This window comes from Mauremys reevesii, linkage group 2, assembly GCF_016161935.1.
Source record: "Mauremys reevesii isolate NIE-2019 linkage group 2, ASM1616193v1, whole genome shotgun sequence".
In the NCBI taxonomy this organism is placed as follows: Eukaryota; Metazoa; Chordata; order Testudines; family Geoemydidae; genus Mauremys; species Mauremys reevesii.
Genome location: NC_052624.1, coordinates 32833729 through 32861315, shown reverse-complemented (window position 1 = coordinate 32861315; position 27587 = coordinate 32833729). Strand labels below are relative to the sequence as shown.

The 27587-nt window shown below is 44.6% G+C and overlaps 1 protein-coding gene across 2 annotated transcripts in view; it reads left to right on the top strand.

Annotated features, from left to right (window-relative positions):
• LOC120397379 (6-methylsalicylic acid synthase-like) overlaps positions 1–21278 on the top strand; it is a 37483-nt gene extending 16205 nt beyond the window's left edge. The window contains exons 4-7 of one of the 2 annotated variants that reach the window (XM_039523120.1): positions 6650–6810; positions 7900–8103; positions 14973–15154; positions 15442–21278. In XM_039523120.1, the coding sequence (XP_039379054.1) occupies positions 6650–6810; positions 7900–8103; positions 14973–15154; positions 15442–21009 (6115 nt within the window). In that variant the 3' untranslated portion in view covers positions 21010–21278. Of the gene's footprint in view, positions 1–6649; positions 6811–7899; positions 8104–14972; positions 15155–15432 lie in introns of both variants that reach the window. The other variant, XM_039523119.1, reaches the window with a different exon arrangement.
• The last annotated feature ends 6309 nt before the right edge of the window (positions 21279–27587 follow it).

Here is a 27587-nt window from a genome sequence, read left to right as displayed (position 1 = left end):
TTAATTGGGTTATCCCTGGTTCTTGTGCTATGTGAATGGGTAAACAACACTTCTTTATTCACTTTCTCCACTCAATACAAGATTTTATAGATCTTATCATATTCCACCGTAGTCGTCTCTTTTCTAAGATGAACAGTCCCAGACTTTTTAATCTCTCCTCATATGGAAGCTGGTCCATGCCCCTAATAATTTTTGTTGCCTCTCTCTCTACTTTTTCCAGTTCTAATATATCTTTTTTTGAGATGTGTCAACCAGAACTGCACATGGTATTCAAGGTGTGAGCATACCATGGATTTATATAGTGGCATTATGATATTTCTTGTCAATACTTTTCCCTTTCCTAATGGATCCTAATTGTCTGTTAGTTTTTTTTTTTTTTTACTGCTGCTGCACATTGAGCGGATGTTTTGAGAGAACTATTCATGATAACTCCAAGATCTCTTTCTTGAGTGGTAACACCTACTTTAGACTCCATCATTTTGTATGTATAGTTGGGAATATGTTTTTTTAATGTGCATTACTTTGCACTAATCAACATTGAATTTAATCTGCCATTTTGTTGTCCAGTTTTGTGAGATCCCTTTGTAATTCTTCAGACAGCTTTGTACTCAGGTATCTTGAGTAATTTTGTATTGTCTGCAAACTTTGCCACCTCACTGTTTATCCCCTTTTATAGCTCATTTATGTATATATTGAGCAGCATAGGTCTCCATACATATTCTTGGGGACCCTGATATTTATCTCTTTCCACTATGAAAACTGACCCTTTAGTCTTACCCTTTGTTTCCTATCTTTTAACAAATTACTGATACTTATCCCATGACTGCTTACTTTGCTTAAGAGCCTTTGGTGTGAGATCTTGTCAAAGGATTTCTGGCTCATCCTTGTCCACTTCCTAGTAAACTCCCGCAAAGGATTATAATAAATTGATGAGGCATGATTTCCCTTTACAAAAGCCAGGCTCAATCTTTCCCAACATACCGGGTTCATCTAGGTATCTGATAATTTTGTCCTTTTCTATATTTTCAACCAAGTTGCCTGATACTGAAGTTAAGCTTAGTGGCCTTTAATTTCCGGGATCACCTCTAGAGCCTTTTTTTTAAAAAGCAGCATTCTGTTTCCTGTCCTCCAGTCATCTGGTACAGAAGCTCATCTATGCATCCGAAGAAGTGAGCTGTAGCTCACGAAAGCTCATGCTGAAATAAATTTGTTAGTCTCTAAGGTGCCACAAGTACTCCTGTTCTTTGTACCAAAGTTAGTAGTTCTGCAATTTCATATTTGGGTTATTTCAGAACTCCTGGGTGAATACCATCTGATCCTGGTGACTTATTACTTTCTAATTTATCAGTTTGTTCCAAACCCTCCTCTTCTGATGCCTCAATCTGGACAGTTCCTCAGATTTGTCACTTAAAAAGAATGGCTCAGGTGTGGGACTCTCCCTCACATCCTCTGCCGTGAAGACCAATGCAAAGAATTAATTTAATTCTCCACAATGGTCTTGTCTTCTTTTAATGCTCCTTTAGCACCTCAATCATCCAGTGGCCCCACTCATTGTTTTGCAGGCTTCCTGCTTCTGATGTACTTAAACATTTTTTTTTATGTCAGTTTTTGTGTCTTTTGCTAGTTGCTCTTCAAATTATTTTTTGGCCTGCCTCATTATACTTTTACTTGACTTGCCAGTGTTTATGCTCCTTTCTGTTTTCCTCAGTAAGATTTGCCTTCCAATTTTTAAATTTTTTCTTCTAACCACCTCTTTTTGTCATGGTGGCATTTCTTTGGTCCTCTTACTTTTTTAAAATTTTGGATATACATTTAGTGTTAACTTTTATTATGGTGTTTGCAAGTATTTCATTCTTATGACAGTTTCTTTTAATTTCTCTTTAACTGGCTTCCTTTGTAATTTTCCTCGCTACAAGGGTATTAAATTTACATTATAGAATCATAGAATATCAGGGTTGGAAGGGACCTCAGGAGGTCATCTAGTCCAACCCGCTGCTCAAAGCAGGACCAATTCCCAACTAAATCATCCCAGCCAGGGCTTTGTCAAGCCTGACCTTAAAAACCACTAAGGAAGGGGATTCCACCACCTCCCTAAGTAACCCATTCCAGTAATTCACCACTCTCTGAATGAAAAAGTTTTTCCTAATATCCAACCTAAACCTCCCCCACTGCAACTTGAGACCATTACTCCTTGTTCTGTCATCAGGTACCACTGAAAACAGTGTAGATCCATCCTCTTTGGAACCCCCTTTCAGGTAGTTGAAAGCAGCTATCAAATCTCCCCTCATTCTTCTCTTCTGCAGACTAAACAATCCCAGTTCCCTCAGCCTCTCCTCATAAGTCATGTGCTCCAGCTCCCTAATAATTTTTGTTGCCCTCCGCTGGACTCTTTCCAATTTTTCCACATCCTTCTTGTAGTGTGGGGCCCAAAACTGGACACAGTACTCCAGATGAGGCCTCACCAATGTCGAATAGAGGGGAATGATCACATCCCTCGATCTGCTGGCAGTGCCCCTACTTATACAGCCCAAAATGCCGTTAGCCTTCTTGGCAACAAGGGCACACTGTTGACTCATATTCAGCTTCTCGTCCACTGTAACCCCTAGGTCCTTTTCTGCAGAACTGCTTCCTAGCCATTCGGTCCCTAGTCTGTAACAGTAAATGGGATTCTTCCGTCCTACGTGCAGGACTCTGCACTTGTCCTTGTTGAACCTCATTAGGTTTCTTTTGGCCCGGTCCTCTAATTTGTCTAGGTCCCTCTGTATCCTATCCCTACCCTCCAGCATATCTACCACTCCTCCCAGTTTAGTGTCATCTGCAAACTTGCTGAGAGTGCAGTCCATGCCATCCTCCAGATCATTAATGAAGATATTGAACAAAACCGGCCCCAGGACCGACCCTTGGGGCACTCCACTTGAAACCGGCTGCCAACTAGACATGGAGCCGTTGATCACTACCCGTTGAGCCTGACGATCTAGCCAGCTTTCTATCCACCTTATAGTCCAATCATCCAGCCCATACTTCTTTAACTTGCTGGCAAGAATACTGTGGGAGACCGTATCAAAAGCTTTGCTAAAGTCAAGGAATAACACATCCACTGCTTTCTTCTCATCCACAGACCCATTTATCTTCTCATAGAAGGCAATTAGGTTAGTCAGGCATGACTTGCCCTTGGTAAATCCATGCTGACTGTTCCTGATCACTTTCCTCTCCTCTAAGTGCTTCAGAATTGATTCCTTAGGACCTGCTCCATGATTTTTCCAGGGACTGAGGTGAGGCCGACTGGCCTGTAGTTCCCCGGATCCTCCTTCTTCCCTTTTTTTAAAGATGGGCAATACAGTAGCCTTTGTCCAGTCATCCGGGACCTCCCCCGTTCACCATGAGTTTTCAAAGATAATGGCCAATGGCTCTGCAATCACATCCACCAACTCCTTTAGCACCCTTGGATGCAGCGCATCCAGCCCCATGGACTTGTGCTCGTCCAGTTTTTCTAAATAGTCCTGAACCACTTCTTTCTCCACAGAGGGCTGGTCGCCTTCTCCCCATACTGTGCTGCCCAGTGCAGCAGTCTGGGAGCTGACCTTGTTTGTGAAGACAGAGGCAAAAAAATCATTGAGTACATTAGCTTTCTCCACATCCTCTGTCACTAGGTTGCCTCCCTCATTCAGTAAGGGGCCCACACTTTCCTTGACTTCTTGTTGCTAACATACCTGAAGAAACCCTTCTAGTTACTCTTAACATCTCTTGCTAGCTGCAACTCCAAGTGTGATTTGGCCTTCCTGATTTCACTCCTGCATGCCTGAGCAATATTTTTATACTTCTCTCTGGTCATTTGTCCAATCTTCCACTTCTTGTAAGCTTCTTTTTTGCATTTAAGATCAGTAAGGATTTCACTGTTAAGCCAATCTGGTCACCTGCCATATTTACTATTCTTCCTACACATCGGGATGGTTTTTTCCTGCAACCTCAATAAGGATTCTTTAAAATACAGCCAGCTGTCCTGGACTCCTTTCCCCCTCATGTTATTTTCCCAGGGGATCCTGCCCATCAACTCCTTGAGGGAGTCAAAGTCTGCTTTTCTGAAATCCAGGGTCCATATTCTGCTGCTCTCCTTGTTTCCTTGTGTCAGAATCCTGAACTCGACCATCTCATGGTCACTGCCTCCCAGGTCCCCATCCACTTTTGCTTCCCCTACTAACTCTTCTCTGTTTGTGAGCAGCAGTCAAGAAGAGCTCTGCCCCTAGTTGTTTCCTCCAGCTCTTGGACCAGGAAATTGTCCCCTACACTTTCCAAAAACTTCCTGGATTGTCTGTGCACCGCTGTATTGCTCTCCCAGCAGATATCAGGGGCTGCTATCTAGTAACTTCTGCTAGTTGCCAGAAGAAAGCCTCATCCACCTCATCCCCCCGGTCTGGTGGTCTATAGCAGACTCCCACCACGACATCCCCCTTGTTGCTCACACTTCTAAACTTAATCCAGAGACTCTCAGGTTTTTCTGCAGTTTCATACCGGAGCTCTGAGCAGTCATACTGCTCTCTTACATACAATGTAACTCCCCCACCTTTTCTGCCCTGCCTGTCCTTCCTGAACAGTTTATATCCATCCATGACAGTACTCCAGTCATGTGAGTTATCCCACCAAGTCTCTGTTATTCCAATCACATCATAGTTCCTTGACTGTGCCAGGACTTCCAGTTCTCCCTGCTTGTTTCCCAGGCTTTTTGCATTTGTGTATAGGCACTTAAGATAACTCGCTGATTGTCCTGTTTTCTTGGTCTGAGACAGGAGTCCTCCCCTCTTGCACTCTCCTGCTCATGCTTCCTCCCAGTATCCCATTTCCCCACTTACTTCAGGGCTTTGGTCTCCTTCCCCCAGTGAACCTAGTTTTAAGCCGTCCTCACTAGGTTAGCCAGCCTGCTTGTGAAGATGCTCTTCCCTCTCTTCGTTAGGTGGAGCCCGTCTCTGCCTAGCACTCCTCCTTCTTGGAACACCATCCCATGGTCGAAGAATCCAAAGCCTTCTCTCCGACACCACCTGCGTAGCCATTCATTATGGTCACATTTGTACTCGGTACATTTGTAGCTTAACTGGCATGCTACTTTCTGATGTGAATTTTTCCTGGAGGGATACAGAGGTTTGGCTTGTCATGTAATCACAATTGAATATGCAACACAAATAAACTCTCTCATAGTGCATGCTGTATACATCATAGAATCATAAAAATGTAAGGCTGGAAGGGACCTTGAGAAATCATCAAGTCCAGTCCCTGGCACTGAGGCAGGACCAAGTAAACCTATACCATTCATGATAGGTATTTGTCCAACCTGTTCTTAATCCCAGTAATGGGGATTTCACAACCTCCGTTGGAACCCTATTCCAGAGTGTAACTATGTTTAGAATTAGAAAGTTGGCAAGTAAAGCAGGGCAATTACTTCATGTGTGTTGCATACTCATGTTACTACACCCTAAAATGATATTAGCTTTTTTCACAACTGCTTCACATTGTTGACTCTCATTACATTTGTGATCCACTATAATCCCCAGATGCTTTTCAGCGGTACTACCATCTATTCAGTTATTCCCCATTTTGTAGTTGTACATTTGATTTTTTTTCCTAAGTGCAGGACTTTGCCCTTGCCTTTGCTGAATTTAATCTTGTTCATTTCAGACCTATTCTCTAATTTATCAAGGGTGTTTTGAATTCTAATCCTGTCCCTGAAAGTGCTTACCGCTCCTCCCAAATTGGTGTCATCCACAAATTTCATAAGCATAGTCGCCACTCCATTATGCAAGTCATTAATGAAAATATTGAATAGTACTGGACCCAGCACTGACCTACATGGGACCTCACTCGTGTGACAGACCCAGACCAGTGGGGTACAGGAGTCTGGTAGAGGGCAAATATACTGGTCTCTGGATGAGTAGTTTTCTGTTCCCTGAGTGACCAGAGCAGGAGCTGCACTAGTGTAATCAGGAACCTGCTAGAACCAATTAAGGCAGACAGGCTGATTAGAACACCTGCAGCCAATCAAGGCAGGCTAATTAGGGCACCTGGGTTTAAAAAGGAGCTCACTTCAGTTTGTGGTGTGCGTGTGAGGAGCTGGGAGCAAGAGGTGCAAGGAGGTAAGAGTGAGAGGGTGTGCTGCTGGAGGACTAAGGAGTACAAGCGTTATCAGACACCAGGAGGAAGGTCCTGTGGTGAGGATAAAAAAGGTGTTTGGAGGAGGCCATGGGGAAGTAGCCCAGGGAGTTGTAGCTGTCATGCAGCTGTTACAGGAGGCACTATAGACAGCTGCCATCCACAGGGCCCTGGGCTGGAACCCGGAGTAGAGGGCTGGCCTGGGTTTCCCCCAAACCTGCCAACTCCTGATCAGACACAGGAGGAGTTGACCCAGACTGTGGGTTCCACCAGAGGGGAAGATCACTGAGGTGAGCAAATCTGCCAATAAGCGCAGGACCCACCAAGTTAGAGGAGGAACTTTATCACACTAGATATACTCTCCCAGTTTGATAGCAAATCTTTGATAACTACTCTTGGATTACACTCTTTCAACCAGTTATTCGCCAACTTTATAGTAACTTCACTTAGATCACATTTCCCTAGCTTCCTTATAAGAATCTCATGCCATTTCCTGATCTGTATGTCTTAGATTTAACACATTTGACAACAAGCTGTTTGGAATTAGTGATGTGGAAGCTGAGCGCATGGATCCTCAACAAAAGTTACTCCTGGAATGCACGTACAGAGCACTGGAGGATGCAGGAGTCACGATGGAACATGTCAGTGGCAGCAAAACAGGGGTTTTTGTTGGTAAGCTCGCAGTCTAGTGGTGAACCAATTCGGAAATTTAGCATCTTGGAAAACAGTACACATTTCCATATACTTTACATAGTTATCTAACATTATTCATTTAATGATGGAATATCTAAAGCTACCATGCTCTGAACAATGCTGCACACTGTATGTTATGAACAGCTGACATTGTCTAATGAATTAATTGTATTGTTCATTGTTACATAAATCACAAACAGCACTGCCTGGCTAAGGAGGGGGATGGACTCTGTGCTCTCCGGATGGAGATAGCAGTGTGGAAGCTTCCCTTGCACTCCTGATGACTCTGGCAGCCTTTTGCCTCCAGCTTCTGGTGCTCCAGCTGGTCGTACTCCTCTCTCCTCCCACTGCATGGCTGCATGCCCACACGATCAGCAACACGGCCCCTTTCCCCTCATCTACCTGCTCACAGGGAGTCTATTGGGAGTGCAGCTCTTGCTCTTGCCTCACTCAACCCAATGTCTCATAAGCCAGCTAAATCCTGCATGGCCACACGGGATGGGGATGGTTCTTATAAGGCCTCACTGCCCTGCTCGGCTGCATAGGGCTGTGCCAGTATCGAGCACTAAGGCCGGGGCTACACAAGAAAGTTGTGCTGGTTTCACTAAAGGTGTGATTTTAAAACCCAGTCAGTTAAAATAGTTCAAAAGATTCCACAGACTCGGTTTCAGTTTTAAACAAGGCTTATATTGGTTTAGTTTAAGTTAATTAGGAATCCGTTTAAGTTAAATCAAAATAGGGGTTTGTCCTAGTGTCACTGAATCAGTTTAGAATCACATTTTTAGTTAGACCAGTGCAACTTTCTCTTGCAGACGAGGCCTTCATGTCATTTAATACCTTCAGACAAATTTCAAATGTTAAATATGTAGATAAGGAGTAAAATCCTGGCCCCACTGAAGTCAATGGGAGTTTTGCCATTGACTTCAGTACAGCCAGGATTTCACTCTAGGTGCTGATGTAAGGTGGCACGTGATAAAACTACAAGAGCAAAGAACACCACTAGGTTTGGATCTGATCATATGTTTTAATCTCTCTCGTTAACATGAATCATGTCTGCTGTTTTTACAGGTCTTATGAATCGAGACTATGAGATCATATCAAGCAGAACTGTAACTGAAATAAATCATTATGATGGAACTGGGGTAGCAGTAAGCATAGCTGCTAACAGGATTTCATACATTTTTAATCTGACTGGACCATCACTTTCCATCGATACTGCCTGCTCATCATTTCTTTTTGCTTTGCATTACGCCTCGCAAGCAGTTAAACAAGGTACTGGGACTAAAAGTAAATAAGAAAATAAATTAGGGTTGATACTGTAGTTAAGTTACTAAGGTATATATGTGCAGCGTCTCACTGGAATTTGACTAATGTCACAGCTGGTAAGGGCTAAAACCATTTGTTTTTTGCCATTACCAAAAGAGGCGGTTACTCACCTTGTGCAGTAACTGACGTTCTTTAGGATGAGTGTCCCTGTGGGTGCTCCACTCTAGATGTCGGTGCGCCCCTGCGCTTTTGATCGGAGATTTTTGCAGCAGTACTCCTACCGGCCACGCATGCTCAGAGCCTTCCCCCCCGCCCCCCACTCTGAGTATACCTCTAGTGAGCATGCGCGGCCAGTTCCCTCAGTTCTTTCTCTACACCGGAGGCTACCCCAACTCCGGGGTAGGGGAGGAGGGTGGGTAGTGGAGCACCCACAGGGACACTCATCTCGAAGAACGTCAGTTACTGCACAAGGTGAGTAACCTCCTCTTCTTCGAGAGAGATGTCCCTCTGGGTGCTCCACTCTAGGTGACTTCAAAGCAGTGTATCCCAAGGAGGTAGGGACTTCAGATCTGGCAGGAATGCCATGGTTAATACTGCCCTGCCTAATCGAGTGTCAGAGAGAGGACCCTGAATAAGGGCATAGTGTTTGGCAAAGGTGTGCTCGGAGGACCAAGTGGCTGCTTTACAGATATCAGTCAATGGCGCTTTACGTAAGAAGGCTACAGAGGTAGATACAGATCTAGTGGAATGAGTTCTGATGAATGCTGGTGGTGTAACGTTCTTTATCTGATAGCAGAGTCGTATGCAATCGGAGATCCAGTTTGACAGTCTCTGGGGAGTGATAGGCATGCCTTTGGAGCGCTCCGCGATGGAGACAAAGAACCTAGGAGAGTTTCTGAAGGGTTTGGTTCTGTCCAAATAGAATGATAAGGCCCTGCGCACATCCAGTGTATGCATTGTGGCTTTGAAAGAGTTTGCATGTGGTTTTAGGAAGAAAGTTGGTAGATGTATTGGTTCATTGATGTGAAATGAAGTGTGAACTTTAGGAAGGAATTTCAGGTGCAAGTGTAGAGTCACTTTGTCCCTGAAGAAGAGCGTATATGGTGGATCTGCCATAAGGGCTGCTATCTCTCCTGCCCGTCTGGCAGAGGTAATCACCACCAAAAAGGCTGTTTTCATCAAGAGGTGCAAGAGGGAGCAGGTGGCTAATGGCTCAAAGGGTTGATGAGTTAAACAGGACAATACTAAGTGAAGATCCCATGGAGGGACAGGTGGCTTAATGTCTGGATATAAGGCTTGGAGTCCCTTGAGGAAACGCTTGGTTATGGGATGAGCAAAGACTGAGGTATTGTCAACTGTGCCATGAAAGGTTGTGATGGCAGCTAAATGGACTCTGATGGAGCTGAAGGAAAGGCCAGATTGCTTAATGCTCAATAGGTAGTCGAGTATGCAGGGAAGGGGTGCCGAGGTAGGAGACAGTTGTCTAGTGGAACACCATTCTGTGAATCGTTTCCACTTTCGGAGATAGATGGTACGGGTGGATTGTGTTCTGCTGTGTAGAAGCACCCTCTGAACTTGGTCAGAACAGTCTAGTTCTCGTTGGGAGAACCATGCAGGTACCAGGCTTTGAGATGAAGCATGGGCAGGTTCAGGTGAAGAAGCCGGCCGTGTTGTTGTGATAAAAGGTTCGGGATGAGAGGCAGTGAGATCGGTGGTTGAATTGACATTCTGGTTAGGAAAGGGAACCACGGTTGTCTCGGCCATGAAGGTGCGATCAGGATCACCCTGGTGCGGTCCGTCCGTATCTTTATGAAGACCCTGTTGAGCAAAGGTATTGGGGGAAATGCATAGAGCAAGTCCCGGTTCCATGGGATCATGAATGTGTCTCCAAGGGAGTGTTTGCCCAGCCCCGCCCTGGAGCAAAAATTGAGGCATTTCGTGTTTGTTTGCGGTTGCAAAGAGATCTATGGTTGGGAAACTTCAAGTGCGAAATATGTTGTAAATGATTCCCTCATCTACCTCCCATTTGTGGTCCAAAGGGAAACGTCTGCTTAACTCATCAGCAGTGGTGTTCATCACCCGTGGGAGATAAGCAGCTGATATGCGGATGTGGTTTGCAAGGCACCAATTTCAGAGTTTTATGGCCTCTGAGCAAAGAGAGTGGGAGCGAGCCTCTCCTTGTCTGTTTACGTAGAACATGCAGGCAATATTGTCTGTCATTATGCAGAAATGCTGATTCTTGATCAGTGGTAGGAAGTGGCGGAAGGCATTTCGTATAGCTCAAAGTTCTAGAACATTTCTGTGCAGGGAGGTCTCGGAAGGAGACCATAATCCATGGACTGTTTGGTGAGAGATGTGGGCCCCCCAGCCAGTGAGAGACGCATTGGTCGCCATTATCAGAGTTGGGGAAGTCTGGAGGAAGGGGACTCCAGAGCAGAGGTTGGAGGGGACTGTCCACCAAAGGAGAGAGTCCTTGACTCAGTAGGGTATGGCCAGGTGTTTGTTTAGTGAGTGCACGTTTGGTTTGTAAACCGTGGCCAGCCAAGCTTGGAAGCACCTCATGTAGAGACGTGCATTCTGGACCACGAAGGTGCACGAGGCCATGTGCCCTAGTAGTTGGAGGCAGTCTCGGGCGTTGACCCAGGGACTGTTGCGAAGTCTTGTAGCCAGCAGTTTTATGGTATTGAACTTTTGCTTTTTGATAAACTTGTTGAGCTGCCTGAGGCTGAGGATCGGTCGCCATCCTCCAGTTTTCTTTTCTGTTAAGAAATAATGGGAGTAGAACCCTTTTCCCTTGTGGCAGTCTGGCACAAGTTCGATAGCCCCCAGGTGAAGGAGATGTTGTACTTGCTGGAGGTGTAGCTCGTGAGAGGGACGGGGAGGGTGGGTGGGTGGGAGGGAAGGAGAGGAAAGGGATAGAATACCCAGTTGTGATGACCTCTAAAACCCACTTGTCGGTGGTAATATTCTGCCATTGGTGCAAAAATGGCTGTAGGCGGTGTCCAAAGATAGTTGTAAGCGGTGCATACGCTGAAGTTGGGGCAATGTTTACGAGACCCTCGACCAAAGATTCAAATCTGCTTATTAGTTGGAGGAAGCTGGGGCATCCTGGAAGAATTGGGGCGACGCCTCTGGTATCTGGATCTCTGGTGTTGGTGTTGCTGATGTTGATCCTGAGATCTTGGGAACTACTGAGTATATGAGGGGTAGCGTGGACGGTGGTAAGGTTGATATCTGTACTGTCGCCTTCTGGTTGTAAGGTTTTGGATGCCTAAGGATTGAAGAGTGGCCCTTGATTCTTTCATTGAGTGAAGCACCTCATTTGTGGTGGAAGCAAAGAGTTTATCACCATCAAAAGGGAGATCCTCTATGGTGCTCTGAACCTCGCAAGGAAAGAGGGAAGAAGAGAGCCATGAACCTCAGCACATGACCACCGCCGTAGCGGTGGACCTTGCTGCGGTATTGGCTGCATCCAGAGCTGCTTGAAGAGCCGTGCGTGATATGATTTGGCCCTCGGAAACTAAAGCTGAAAACTGTTGTTTCTTCTGGTCCGGAATGTGTTCAATAAAGTCCATGAACTTATTATAGTTTCTGTGGTCGTACTTTGCCAAAACTGCAGTATAATTGGCAATTCGAAATTGTAAGGTAGAAGAGGCATACACTTTGCGACCCAGCAGATCTAAACGTTTGCCTTCCTTTATTGGCTGGGGTATGGCGGGAATACTGTTGTTTGTTCCTTTGATTAGCTGCGTCCACTACCAGTGAGTTTGGCGCAGGATGGGAGAAAGAAATTCAGAGCCCTTAGAGGGGAAGAAGTATTTACGGTCGGCTTGTTTGCAGGTAGGCTGGCTTGTGGCTGGAGCCTGCCAGATGGACTTAGCAGGTTGCAGATGGGCTGGATTGATTGGTAATGCCAGTCTGGATGAAGAAGAGGGTTGCAGGATGTCCGTTAACTCATGTTGTTGGTCCGGTACTTCCTCTAGATTAATTCTGAGGTCGCTGGCAACCCTTTTAAAGAGATCCTGGAATTTCGTAAAATCGTCTGAAGAAGTTAAGGGGGGGTGGGAAGTAAAGCTTCTTCAGGCATTACTTCAGTTGGTATCTCAGCTGGTACTGGGTCCGGAGCAGGATTTAATTGATCCTGAGAATGAGAAGGTGCCGCCAACTGAGTGATATCATCTGGACGTTAGCGTCTCGTGGAAGTGGAATAGCTGGTGTGCTGCCAAGGGAAAGGTGCCCATGGGGTCCAATACTGCCATGGTGGGGGAAAAGGCATAGTTGGAGCCATGCAGGGTGTTGTGTATTTGGTTGTCATGGGTTTTGTTACTATGGCAACTGAGTTAGACTATTAAGGGATAGCTCAGCCGGTTTCAACCGGCTGAGTGAGCTCTCTGTCTCTGTAAATAAAATGGAGGTTTTGGTTAGCTGTCTGCTCTCTGGCCTAAAGTGATTGCTTCCTACACCGGCTGCCCCAAGGATACAACACAGGGGTTAACGCACCAGGAGGCAGGATCTCGAGGAGAGTTTGAGACAAATTTCCTGTGCCCATGGTTGACAGGAAACCCAGGATGGAATTCTGATTGTATTGAGGCATCACCCTGTAATTCAGACTCCTCTTCACTGGAGGAATGCTGTTCAGATCCTGAATCATTGATAAGGGAGAAGCAATCTTTAACGAAGGGTGATTGCATTGTAGGTGACACTAATAGGTCACTTGACTGGGTAAACGGCAGCACTGAGGCAGCAGAAGGTGAAGGCTGATAGAATTGCTGCGCGGGAACTCGGGTTTGCACTGGAGTTCTAAGTGTTGGCTCAGTGCCAAGTAGCACTGTCAATTTCAGTGCCAGTGTCGGAGCCAATGCCGCGCTGTTAACAGCGGGCTGCGGTGCCTTGGGGGGTGGGGGGCCTGGAATGTCGGCACCGCATTCATCACGGTGCCAATAGGTGCCATAATCGAGGCAGGCAACTGAAAGCCTGTCGCCTCGGTACTGGAGCTTCGCTGCGCTGCTGAAAGTACAGGCAGGTTTAAAGCGATTCCTGAGGAGCCAAGAGTGGAGCACCCACAGGGACATCTCTCAAAGAACTCGGATTTGCACCGGAGTTCCATGTGTTGGCTCAGTGCCAAGTAGCGCTGTCAATTTTTGGTGCCGGTGTCGGAGCCGATGCCGCTCTGTTAACAGCGGGCTGCGGTGCCTCAGGGAGGGTCCTGGAATGTCAGCACCGCGTTCATCACGGTGTCGATAGGTGCCATAATCGAGGCAGGCAACTGAAAGCCTGTCGCCTCAGCACCAGAGCTTTGCTGCACCGCCGAAAGTACAGGCGGGTTTAAAGCGATTCCTGAGGAGCACGGCTCGTCGAAAGTGCTCAGGTGGGGGAGCACTGGTAAGGAGACTGAGGATTTTACCAGAGAAGGTTTGTATCTAAGGGCTTCCTTTGTTCCTGACAGAGGGTGCCCTCGTTTTGTAGATTTCTTCTGCTTTTTAGCAGCAGGAGAGCTGTGTCGGTGAGCGGAGGCAGAGTCGCGCCAGGGTCTGAGGCGGACCCTAAGGATTTTTGAAGTGGAATGAGTTTAAGTTTTAGCTCCCTGTCCTTTCTTGCTCTGGAGCTTAGTTTAGTGCAATGAGAACATTTTTGGGGAATATGAGTTTCCCCCAGACATTTTATGCACTGTGAATGTCCATCGGAGAGAGGGATAGCGCCCTTACATGAGGAGCAGCGCTTAAAGCCTGTGGAGCCAGGCATGTCTGAAGTGCTGAGGGCTGGTCTACACTAAGGGGAAAAATCGATATAAGATACGCAACTTCAGCTACGTGAATAACGTAGCTGAAGTCGAAGTATCTTATATCGATAACTTATCCGTCCTCACGGCGCGGGATCGATGTCCGGGGCTCTCCATATCGACGCCGCCACCGCCGTTCGGGGCGGTGGAGTTCCGGAATCGATAGAAGCGCGTTTGGGGATCGATATATCGCGTCTAGATGAGACGCGATATATCGATCCCTGAAAAATCGATCGCTACCCGCCGATACGGCGGGTAGTGTAGACGTAGCCTGAGAGAATTTTTTTTTTAAACAGTAGAGAAAGAGGTAAGTAACACTAACTAACAACTAACTAACAAGAAACTAGCTAACTCTAAGTTATTTTAAGATGAGGAAGAAATTCTTTAAGGAGTCTGCTGAGCTCTGTCTCAAGCCGGGGACGGTAGAGAAGGAACTGAGGGAACCGGCCGCGCATGCTCACTAGAGGTATACTCAGAGTGGGGGGGGGGGGGGAGGGTTTGAGCATGCGTGGCCGGTAGGAGTACTGCTGCAAAAATCTCCAATCAAAGGCGCAGGGGCGCACCGACACCGAGAGTGGAGCACCCACAGGGCCATCTCTCGAAGAAGAATGAAAGTTTGCACCCTCAGTTCCACCAGTACGGGTTACAGGACTTTATACCACCTGTGACAGGCAACAGCAACTGTCAAACAATATCACTGATTTTTGGCACCCATAAAAGATGTAAGCCTTTGTTAGTGTCTGCCATTCTTTCAAATCACATTATCATGATTCATGAAGGGGTGGATGTTTTTTGTTTTTATAAAAGACCAAGAGTGTTTACTCTCTCAATGGCTTCTATTAATATGCTGCTGTCTACTCAGACCCATTCCAAACACTGAGAGTTTTACCATCTGTTGGGTATCAGGGCCTGAAAGTTTGAATATGTCTATGCACTTTCAGTGGGTCTGTTCTGTTTTTATAATCTCTCTGCAAATTCTATCATTTTATCACTAATGGGCAATGTTAACAATTCCAAATATCACTACAGTGTATTAATGTAAATCTGTAGAAATGCACAGAAGATGGAAAACAGTCACACATTTCTTTTACCACAGGAGACTGTGAAGCGGCTCTGTGTGGAGGAGTGAACTGCATTATAGATCCCCGCACCTTCGTATCTCTGAGTAAAGCAAAAATGATCTCTCCCGAGGGGATGAGTATGCCCTTTACTAAAAAGGCAAATGGTTATGGAAGGGGAGAAGGCTGTGGCGTTGTTTTACTGAAGCCACTAAAAAAGGTAGGTTCATTTTCATAGAGCTTCCAAAAATAAGATTTCCAAATACTCAGGACTCTGCAATTCCCATTCTAATATGTCCTCTTATGGGAGGACATATTCACAACTCTGGACTTTTCTACTGTGAGGTTAATATCCAGGGCTAAAATATGTAAGCACTGACCTTAGTATAAAAAGGGTACATTTAACAGTTGAACAGACTGTTCTGTCTGCCCTTGATCTTCTTTCTATTGTAAAAATCCCAAATAATCCCATATATTTTTTCCTTTTTTTGAAAACAGGCACTAGAGGACTATAACAGAATATGGGGAGTTATAAACATCAGTGCAATAAATCAGAGTGGAAGATCCGTGACTCCAATCACAAGACCATCTCAGACAGCACAGGAAAAGTTACTACGTGGCATTTATCTGACTCATGTTGACCCATCAGTTGTGCAGTATGTTGAAGCACACGGCACAGGAACTCCTGCTGGAGATCCTACAGAAGCAGAGAGCCTAGGTAGCATCATTGGTAATAACAGATCTCCTAAAATGCCTGTTCTAAAGATCGGTTCTGTTAAAGGGAATGTTGGCCATGCTGAATCAGCTGCTGGGGCAGCTGCATTAATTAAAGTTCTTTTAATGATGCACCATGAAACAATTGTTCCATCTTTGCACTACAGAGAGGATATTAGTAGCATAAATACAGAGAAATTAAATCTATCAATTCCAACAAGAGTAGAGAAATGGGAAGAGTCGAGAGAATTTGGAAGAATAGCTGGTGTCAACTGTTTTGGATTTGGGGGAACCAATGCCCATGTTGTTGTCAGACAGTTCAAGCAAACACAGGTTCTTCCGTCTTTTAAACGACCGATTGAATTATTTGTACTCTCTGCGGCTTCAGGCAAATCCCTCAAATTGACAATGGAAGACACAGCTGAGCAGTTAAACATAAGCAACTCAGTAACTCTCCCAAATCTGGCCTATACATCTGCCTGTAGAAGAAGCCATGTAAATTACAAGTACAGAAAAACATTTGTTACAAACTCTCTTCGACATTTACAGCAACAAGTTGCATTAGCAGCTAAAACAGAAATAACTCCGTCAAAGATGACTCCACAACTAGTTTTTGTCTTCTGTGCTAATGGAGTAAATTTCAAAGGGATCTGCAAGACTTTATTGAGTTCAGAGCCAGTATTCAGAGATAAATGTAAAGAAATAGAAATGTTATTTCAGCAATATGTACCCATCAGCCTCCTGGGATTAACAGAAAGTGAATGTGAGGATTTCTCGAGGCCAGAAATTGCCCAGCCGTTGCTTTTTACTCTCCAGGTTGCCTTAACTTCTCTTCTTAAACACTGGGGAATTAAGCCTGTGGCTGCTGTTGGCCATTCAGTTGGAGAAGTTGCTGCCGCCCATTGTGGAGGGTTTCTTTCCCTTGAAGATGCTGTCAAAGTAATTTATCACAGGAGTAGGTTACAGGCGAAGGTTACCGGAGGCAGAATGTTGGTAGTTGGTAACATCCCTGTTCAAGAGTTATCAGAAGCCCTTGGCCCGTATTCTGGGAAGGTGTGCATTGCAGCTTTTAACAGCCCTTCTTCCTGTACCTTGTCTGGAGATGCAGACTCTGTGAGTGCCCTTCAGAAAGAACTAGCTCAAGTGTTCAGCAAGAGAGACATATTTCTTCGTGTTTTACATGTCCCAGCTGCATACCACAGCCACATGATGGATCCAATAATAAAGGAGATGGTGGAGCAATTACAGTATTTGGAAAAACAGAAGCCGGAAAGTGAAGTGATTTCAACACTGACTGGGAAGGCTGCTTCTGTAGATGATTTCACTACGGGCAAGTTCTGGGCCCGACATGCTCGGGATCCTGTAGCTTTCACACAGGCCATAGTGACTTCAGCTAAAGAAAAGGACAATGTTGTGTTTGTTGAAATAGGCCCAGAAAGAGCATTACAGAGGTATATAATAGAAACGCTAGGCAAAGAAACTAGAGTTTTGTCCTCCTTGCAAACTGAAAAAGAATATCAGACTCTTCTTAGTCTTGCAGGGAATCTGTTTGAACTGGGATATAATCCTGACTGGCATAACTTTTATGAAGGGTATCAAAGTATTCCAGCAGCCTTTCCCAGGTACCAGTTTGATCGTAAGAAGCTAATGACCTATTTGGACATCCATCAACAAGCAAATCGAAGAGCTGTAAACCCAAATAATCCTTTGATTTACAGTTTGAACAACGAGAACACCAAATTCAACTGCCCAGTTTCCCAGGCATCAGCACCCTATTTGTATGAGCACAAGAACAATGGTGTTGCTTTAGTTCCAGGTGCATTTTTTGCAGAGCTCGGTTTGGCATCTATGATGAGTAGTTTGAGGCCGAAAGTGCCTTTAAGTACTTGTCAGATTAGTATCAATTTTTTGGCACCATGTGTTTTAAACCAGAATTCCCATGACTTAAAGATAGAATTGGCGTCACAAAAAACAGTGACAGATTTCAAAATACTGTCATCCTCAGCTGCAGTTTACGCATCAGGACAAATTACGAAAAAGTCTGAAGCTGCAGTGGAAGAAAACAGCATCTCCTTTCAAGACATCTTTCAAAGGTGTAAATCAGTAGTTACCGCAGATGAGGTTTATGAAACACTGTCTCAGGTTGGATTTCAATATGGTTCCATGTTCAGACAGTTAAGTGATGTATTTTATTGTGAAGAGCTAAAGGAAGCTATAACCAGCATAAAGGTGAACAGAGAGACAAGAGAAGAGATGTCTGACTATTGTATCCATCCAGTGCTGTTAGACTGTTTTCTACAGATGACCGCTGTTATGATGACAATAACTTTCCAAACCAGAGCAGGCTTTCCTTCTGGCATAGGCAGCCTTGTAGTTTTCAGACCTTTGGAGGAGGAAATGATGATATATTTGAAAACAAGCAAATCGACTGGGAACTACTTAGAGGTTTGTGGATGCTTTGCAGATAAACGTGGCTCTGTTTTGGCAGAACTGAAACGTGTTGGGATCACCTTTATGAAGCCAACATCCCCCAGAGACAACGACTTTCTCTTTGAAAATAAGTGGAAAGAAATATTTCCCACTCAGACCATAGGAAGTTTAGGGGAAGCACCCAGAGTCATTGTGTTTGCTGACAAACTTGGAATAGCTCAGCAGCTCAAAAGATACTTACACAATGAGTCAAGATATGTTATGTATGAAGACTGGGACACATTGCTGGAAGCCAAGAGTTCAGAAATGACCACACAACATAAAATGAAAAAGGAGCTTGAAGACTACCAGGAAGTTTTGTTCATGTGGGGAATTCAGAAGTTAAATGACGAGTTCCCAAGCAAATTGGTGGCACATTTAGCTAAGTGTTGTGAGGCTTATCGCCAAATTATTGTGGCATTAAGAGAGAAAAAATCCGGTTGTTCAGTTAGAATAATCACCTACAGAACAACAGATAGAAATGTAGATCATCTTAACCCTGGATTTGCTTTGTGTGGCATGACGAGAACTTGCATAGTTGAAGTTTCAGAAATCACATTTCAAATGATTGACATCAGCTCTTCGAGTACACTGGACATCTCAGCCTTAGCAGATGTTATTGTAAAGTATGAAGGACAGGATCATCCAGAAATTTGGATCAATCAAGGAAGAATTTACACTTCGGAAATCAGACGCACACCATTTAAAGATGTGGATTACAGTCAACCTTCAAAGTCTCTTCAGAACTCCGAGACATTCACTTTATACACTACAGATCCTTACCAAGTGAAAGATTTATCTGCTGAAATAGCCAATAATACCATTACTCAGCTTGCAAATCATAGTGTTGAAGTTCAAATGGATAAAGTATGCATCCATTCAGAAGACTATTTTCCTGTTAGCGTTTCAAGCTGTAACTTTGGGAATACATTGTATTGGAATTCATATTCAATAGACAAACATAAGCTTTTAGCTCTGGACTTCAGTGGCACAGTAACTGCAGTAGGCAGTGAAGTGAAAAAAGTTAAGGTGGGAGATCATGTGGCTTCATGTTATCCAGTTGTTGCATCATCAAGAGTCAAGGTTCCAGGGACAGTTTGTTTCAACATCAAGAAGTTTCCATGCTTTAGAAATGTACCTTGTGTGTCATACTTTATGGTAGCATGGGAAATTGTAAATCAAACATTACCGAAGGTGAAACACAGTGGGACTTTAGGTATTATTTCTACTGACCCAGAGTCAGTGTTATGCAAAGTGCTCACTCTGACAGCACAGGAAATGGGCTGGAGAACAGTACTTGCAAAACCTACGTCTGATGAGTGGCAACGTGTAAATCAGTGCAATGCCCTTGTTTATCTACCTCCAGTAGATGGAATGTCTAAGGAAGTTCTAGTCCATCTTTCCCATCTCCGAGACCTTGTTTTAGTACATGATAATCAACAGTCTGAATGTTTTCGATACCTTATTGGAAGTGATCAAGAAAACATTCGTGTTCATATACTGAAACTTTTCAGTATCTTTCAGAAAGCATCTCTGAAACAATCCCTAAGGGCTGTCCACAGATGGATCAAATCAATGCAAATGAAACAATTTAAAAACCTATCATATTCTGTTTTTCAGCAGACTGAGGACATTGAAAGTACAAACACTGCCGCGACCTCCTATTTCACCTGCAAATCTATCCCACTGGCTGTGCTGAAAGGGGATGTGGCGACCAACAGGCTTTCAGGCATACCAATATATGAAGCAGAGAAGAAAATGTTTAAGCAGAATGCGGTTTATATAGTGGCAGGGGGGCTCACTGGGCTTGGATTTGAAACTGTGAAATTTATAGCCCAGAACGGAGGGAGCTGTATTGTGATACTTTCAAGGAGCAATCCAAGCAGTGAAAAGCAAGAAGAAATCAAGGCTTTGCAAAATCAGTGTGAAGGGAGCAGAATAGTCAGTTTGCAGTGCAATGTTATTTCTCACTTACAGGTTGAGAAAGCTATCAGTTCAATTGACAGAATCTTTCCAAAGAGCCCAATCAAAGGTGTATTCCATAGTGCTGTGGTTCTGCATGACGGACGTCTTGAAGCTCTGAACTTATCTCACTTTGAGAAAGTGTTAAGTCCCAAAGTTGCAGGGGTAATAAATCTCCACCGGGCTACCCTAGGGCAGGAACTTGACTATTTTGTGTGTTACTCCTCTGTGACTTCATTTCTTGGAAATTCAACACAAGCCAACTATGCTGCTGCTAATTCTTTCCTGGATGTTTTCTGCCACTACAGGAGGAATTGTGGACTTTCAGGACAATCCATTAATTGGGGTGCCTTGAATCTTGGCTTATTGCTAAATCAAAACAACATTCAAACTCTTTTGGAATCCAAAGGCATAGATATTCTGCAGGTACATGAAATTTATGAATATCTTAAAAAAAGCTTAATTCTGAATAATCCTCAGCAAGCTGTAGTAAAATTAAATTTTGGAACACTAAACACTTATGTCCTTTCTCGCTTTGCATCACTCAGAAGTCGCTTCCGTACACTCATTTCAGAAGAATTCGGCAGCAAGCTCGAGCTATCTGAACAAGGAACCCCTCAGAATTTATCTCCAGTCAATTCTGAAGATTATATCACCTCACTGGTGAGTTATCTCAGTAGTACAAACGCGAGTGATCTTACAATGAACACATCACTTGCATCACTGGGCATGGACTCTATGTTAGCCATGACGCTACAGAATCATATCTTTCATGAAAGAAGGGTGGAGATCCCCCTTGTGAAACTACTTGATCCTCACACAACTATGTCAAGTTTAGTACGACTTTTAGAAGAAAGTTCTAATGAATGTGGGTCACTTGAGAAAACAACTCATGTAGCAGAAGGTATCGATGATGGAAGCTGGTTATAGGAACCCATTTCATGTAGTAATTTGGTAACTTTGGAATTACTAGGACCCTAGTGATTTTTCAAAACAATCATCATACACTTTGGGTAGAGTAAAGCTTTGAATGATAATGTTAGTTCTTTACCACCAAACCAGCTTAGTTTTGGTACTGCCCTTTACTCATTCCTTCTATATGTAGCACATGTTTTTTTGTTAACTTGTATTAGTAAAAATACAGTAAATTGATGTATATACATCTTTATTTTGCAGATTTGTATATGAGATAAAATATAAGTAAACTGTATATTTTTTCTGTTTGGATATTAATTAATTGATCTGCATCTTAAATTATGAATATACTAAAATAAAACAACACAATATCTTAGCAATTGTTTTGTGACTTATATTATTATTACTTGCCTATTACATATGTTATTTATGAATACATATGATTTCCGTTCAAATGAAGAAATGCCTTGCATGATGCTACCACATATTATTTGTAGTGTTGTAGCCACCTTGGTCACAGGATACACCGGTCTTGTCTTTTCATCATATATCGTAAATCAAAAAGCTGTCTCAACTGCTACAAGCTTACATTTTTTCTGTTTTAGTTATGAATGTTTACATATCCATGAAAAATATCAGAATGAATATATATAACTATATAAAAGCACGCAGTATAACAAGTTGATCTCAGTTCATTGTATCAATTATTATCCATCCACTATTAAAAAGCAAACACATAAATACAGTAGAAAAGAAAAATCTAGTAAGTGTTTCCATTTTCCACTGCCTTATTTTAGTTCTTCTTTTTCTCCTCTTCCCCCTCCCCCCTTTCCCTCCTTAATGCTTTTTAAAAAGCCCTTATTTCATTCAGGGTAAAAAAAGGTAATATGGAAAGGTTGATATTTTTAGAGGAGCCTGAAGAAGTTAGGATCCCAGCTCTCAGTGAAATTCCCTTAGGTTCCTTTGAGCCAATGTTTATTATTGTCTTTTTAAAAATAATACCTCCGGGAGAAAGTGGAAGGGGTAGTATTTCACCAAAATAAGACAACAGCCTCTGAAATTCAACAGATGCTGCAAGATAATCCAGTTGGAATTCACTGGAGTTCAGTGAACTGCTTATGATGATTAGGCTTGGTAAGATTATATTTTTATTGGTAAATCTCAATAAACATTGATTTCACTGAACACACACAAACTGATGTCAAAATATTTCCATTGATTAATAATTCAAATGTACAAATATGCAAAAAAGAATAATGTTGCTTTAGAAATTATTAGCCCTTGGTAACAGCAGCATTTTTGCAGGGCACATAAAAGGAAGCCAGGAGGAACCGGATCATGTACCAAAGGTTTGTGGAAGCCTTGAAACCCTACAAAACTTTTATCCCTGGGACCACAGCCGTCCCAAGTGTCCCTTCCCTGGGTGAAATCCTGGCCCCCATTAAAGTCAGTGGCAAAACTCCCACTGCCTTCAATGGGTCAGGATTTCACTCTTCTGTTTTACATAAGAAGAAAACTGTAGTCAAAGGGATTGAGGCCCAGCGAGGACTGGGATGGACAAAGCTTTAGAGGTCTCTGTTTGTTTCCTCTTTTCCCTGTAGGTCCTTGCCTACCCAGTCTGATGCTGCTGAGTGGGTCCCACATCTCTAAGCAAATCTACTGACACCCTAGGGCCTTCTGCTTTATTAGTATCAGCCTCCGTTTTTTGTGAGCAGAGTAATGGAGAGATTGAAACCCTCAGGCACTTCTGGCAACAGTTTAATGTAAACTCACTGAAATAAAAAACACACTAAAATAACACAAACCTTCCAGTTTCCCTAAACCAAATGTCGGTAAAATGGGGATAATGATGTTGATTTTTCTTTGTGAAGTGCAGCGAGAACTACTGATGAAAAGTGCTATATAAGAGCTCGGCGCTATATTATTATTTATCACTATTGTGTTAATCACTGCACAGACAGGGAGAGTGAGAGACAGTCCCTGCCTCAAAGAGCATACAATGTAAATAGACAAGTTAGACTCAGGGTCGGAGAAGGAAAGCATTTTTATCCCCCTTTTTCTGATAGAGAAATCAAGGCAAGCAGATGGAGAAAAGAATCAGAAATTGGGAGTGCTTGAGAGGCAGGGAATAATATTTATGCTGATAGAGCGATGCACAGGTGAGTCTACAGTGCATCACCTTTAGGCAGGTTTTGGGTGCTTAAAAAACAATATTCAAAACATTTTTAAGCCATTTGTGTTTTCCCAAAGTCAGGTCAGACTTTGGTTGTACAAAGTGTCTGGCTGCTCAGGTCTCTGCTTGGGGGTTTTAAAAACCCACTGCAATTGCATGTGTGCCATACTCTCAGTGTTGTGCCCTCAGTCCCTGCTCCCCTACCCCCAAACCCAGTTCCACCCAAGCGCTATAGCAGCATCTGATGAAATACATGTGTGGCTTATGGGGACAGCACGTGGACCAGCGAGGCATCTGGAATGTGGGGCAGAAAGGGAAGGGACTGTACAGGACGGGCTTGCACTGATGCCTGATCTTTATAAGCACTATTAGCAGCTCATCTTTTTGCATTTTCTTGTCTAATGTTGCACCAACAAAAAAAGAGCATTGCCTCTATACTACGAGTCTAAACTGATATAGTTTGAAAAAAAATACCCTCACCACATCATGGGACACATCCAGATTTCTGAAGGCTTTTGTGATGCTCTGCTCAGGGCCACCAGAACTGTCAGCCACTGTATTACCCTCTCTGCCTCAGCAAGGGAGACTTTTGTTGGAATTTAGACTGTGTGTCAGCTCCCGCCACATCAGCCTTTCCACCTCACCAACAAACTCCATGAGACAGTCTAATCCTTGGCTTGCAAGTAACATTCAGTGAATCCCAGTTCCCATGTTCTCCAGAAGTATCTCTCTGCCATGTCCAGTCTCTTTCATTGGATACTCCCAGAAATTATTAACTTCACTACCTCCAAAGAGACAGTACGAGTATCAGCCTCTTCAGGTAGCTGAGGATTCACTCTTTACTTCAATATAACAGCCCTGAGATATTCTTAATTTTACTATAAACTAAGTTTATTAATAAGGAACATAGATTTAAGTGCTACTAAGCAAGAGAAAAGGAGACAGGTACAGTTACAAACAAAATAAATTAAAACCCACTTAATTTTAGCAAGTTAGAATCTTTGCTTAAGGAGTTTTGTTACTTACATCAAGTTACCAGCATCACTAGCCCTCCAGGCCAGAGGACCCAACCTTCACAGAGCTAGAAGGTACTCTCCCCTTTGTTCCCTAAGTGATGGATAACTAGAATGTCTGTTTGCACTCCTGATCTTTTCCAAAGTCCATTGTCTTAGTTTACAGAAGCTCTTCCTGGCTCATAAAACCAAGTGCCCTGGTGTGGTTGTTAAGCTGTTTCCTCTGCTGCTTGTTAGCTTGATTCCTTTGTTTACCTATTACGTAAATGTACTTCTCATTGTCCTCTGCCTGGGATCAAGTGGGTGAAACAGGTAAATCCACAGTCCTTTGTCTACTCTGCCTGTGGGCATGAAGGGGATGTTAGGGTCACACCTCATCTCTTTCAATGACTCAGTAGGGTCAGCCATTGACTAATGTAAAGACGTTGGGTCAAAATCCTTTTTCCTGGACAGAGTATTCACTAGTATATTTTCCTTCCCCTTAAAATGCACAATTTCCATGTAATATTCTTGGAGTGTCATGCCCCACTGCAGCAGTTTGGAATTGGTGTCTTTGGATCTCTGTAGCCACAATAATGGAGAGTGGTCAGTTCGAATCCTGAACTTTCTGTTAAAGACATATGGCCTGAATTGTTGGATTGCCCATACCAGGGCTGGTTCCAGGCACCAGCACAGGAAGCTGGTGCTTGGGGCGGCGAATACAAAGGGCACTCTGTCCGGTATCGGGACGGCACATCCAGGTCTTCGGCGGGAATTCGGCGGCGGGTCCCTCATTCCCTCTCTTCCTCTTTGAGCTGCCGCTGAAGAGGAAGAGAGGGAGGACCCGCCACCGAATTGCTGCTGAAGAAGCGGCACGATTGAGCAGCCGCTGAAGTGCCGCCGCTCGTCTTTTTTTTTTTTTTGTCCGCTTAGGGCAGCAGAAAAGCTGGAGCTGGCTCTGGCCCGTACAATGGCATAGCACTCTTTTTCTATGACAAAGTAATTCTCAAGGTGAGTGTCAGTTCTTTACTCAAGAAAGCAATGGGGTCTTTTTGTTACTTTCTCCTGACTGCATTAAAACTGCACCAAGCCCAATATCTGATGCATCTGTGCACGTTCAAATGTTTTGTCCAAATCCGGACTGGCCAGAGCAGACTTTCCTGAGAAGATATTTTTTACCTTAACAAACCTCCTGGTCACACCACTCTGTTTGGCTTTATCTTCTTATACAAGTCTGTGATAGTATGCAAGTGTCACTGACCCCATGCACAAACCAACCCTATGAAATATGGGATCTATTGTCAACAGTAATTGTCAACCAAGCCTATGAAATATGGGATCTATTTTTTGGTCTGGGGTACTGGCCAGTCAACAATCACTTCTACTTTCAAGAAACCAGGGTCCTGAGATGAGCGTGTTGTGCCAACCAGATTGAAAATCTCTTCCATTTGGCCAGGTAGGTAGTCCTGGTTGGGGGTTTCCTACTGCCAAGGAGGACTTATCTGGCCAAGTCCAAGCAAGAGAGCTCCATCAGGTTCAGTCATGGAGCTTCCACGCTGTGAGGTGCAAGGACTCGAGGTTTGGGTGCTGGAGATGGCCATGATCCTGAGTTATTAAGTCCAGGAAGAGAGGCAAGGTGACTGGGACTTCCACAGAAATTTCGAGGAGAGATGTGTAACAGTGTTGGCAGGGTCAGGCTGGAGCTATCAGTATCACTGAAGCTTCCCTCTGTATCTTGAGGAGCACGCTGTGAACGAGAGGGATAGGCAGGAACACATACAGGAGATGGCATCCCCATGAGAGGAGGAACACATCCGCGATGGAACCCGGACTGTGATTCAGGAAGGAGCAGAACTGCTGGCACTTTCTGTTGCATCACATGGCTAACAGATCTATCTGGAGAAAGCCCCACTGTTGGAAGTTGGAGTTCATAACATCCAGACGTACAGACCACTCGTGGCAGCCATGGAATGATCTACTGAGATGGTCCGCCAACTCGTTCTGTACTCCCAGGAGGTACGATGCTTGCAGCTGTATTGAATGAGCTACACAAAAGTCCCACAACATGAGGGCTTCCTGGCAGAGGGGAGAGGAGTGTGCACCCCCATTTGTTAATATAAAACATCGTTGTGGTGTTGTCTGTCATAACTGATACACATCTCCCTGCCAAGTGAGCTCAGAAAGTCTGGCATGCTAAACACACTGCTCTCAGCTCTCTGACGTTGTTGTAGAGAGCGAGCTCCACCTGCGACCAGAGGCTGTGAGGTATTGTGAGGTCTCCCAGGTGTCCGCCCGAGCCCAAGTCTGTCACCAGCAAAAAGGATGGCTGAAGACAGGTGATAGGGACTCCCTCGAGCACTGCCTGCGCAGGAGCGGCACCAGGGTTTCTGGCACCCTAGGCAGAATTCGGGGGGCGGCATTTTGTGCGCTCCGCATGGGGCGCACGGGAGCTTCTGGTTCCGCTCCCATCGCGCCACCGAAGAAGGACCCTTCACCAAAATGCCGCAGGCGACAGCGGCAGTCACTGAGCTGCTCAATTGCCTGCCGCTGTTTTCCACGGCACATCGGCAGAAGGTCTTTCTTCGGCGGTGCGATGGGAGCAGAACCAGAAGCTCGCGTGCACCCCGTAGGGAGCACACAAAATGCCGCCCCCCAAATCCTGGCGCCCTAGGAGACCGCCTAGGGTCGCCTAATGGAAGCGCTGGCCCTGTGTCTGCAGGTCGAGCCACCACAGGAGGGAGTCAATGACCGAAGAAGGCAGAGTCATGACCTTGTCCATACTGCCATGAACTGGCCGGTACATCGAGGCTAGCCATAATTGGAGCGGCCGAAGCCTGAGCCTGGCGTGTTGCACCTCATAGGTACAAGCGGCCACGTTTCCCAGAAGTTTCAGGCAATTCCTTGCTGTGGTGGTGGGGAACTGCCTGAGACCTCAAATGATGTTACCCAGGGCCCGGAACCTTGATTCTGGGAAGTATGCCCTGGCCTGCTTCGAGCCCAGAACCGCTCCTAGACATTCTATCTGCTGAACCGGGGTCAGGGTTGATTTCCCCACATTCAGGATAAGACCCAGTTCATCGAATGTCATTCTTATGAAGTCGACTTGTGCCTCCACTTGAGCCATGGAGCGGCCCTTGATCAGCCAGTCATTGAGGCACGGAAACTGCTGTGCCTGCCATCTGTGCAGAAAGGCGACCACAACTGCCATACACTTGGTGAATACCCATGGCGCTGTTGAGAGGTCGAACGGGAGGACTGGGAACTGGTAATGGTTGTGGCTGACCACAAACCTGAGGTACCTTGTATAGGATGGACAAGGCCGGATTAAGACCTTTAGAGGCCCTAAGCACTGAAAAGATTACGGTGCCCCCCCCCCCACATATGTAATTCAAAATAAAAACAATACTATACCGTAAAATAAATTTTTA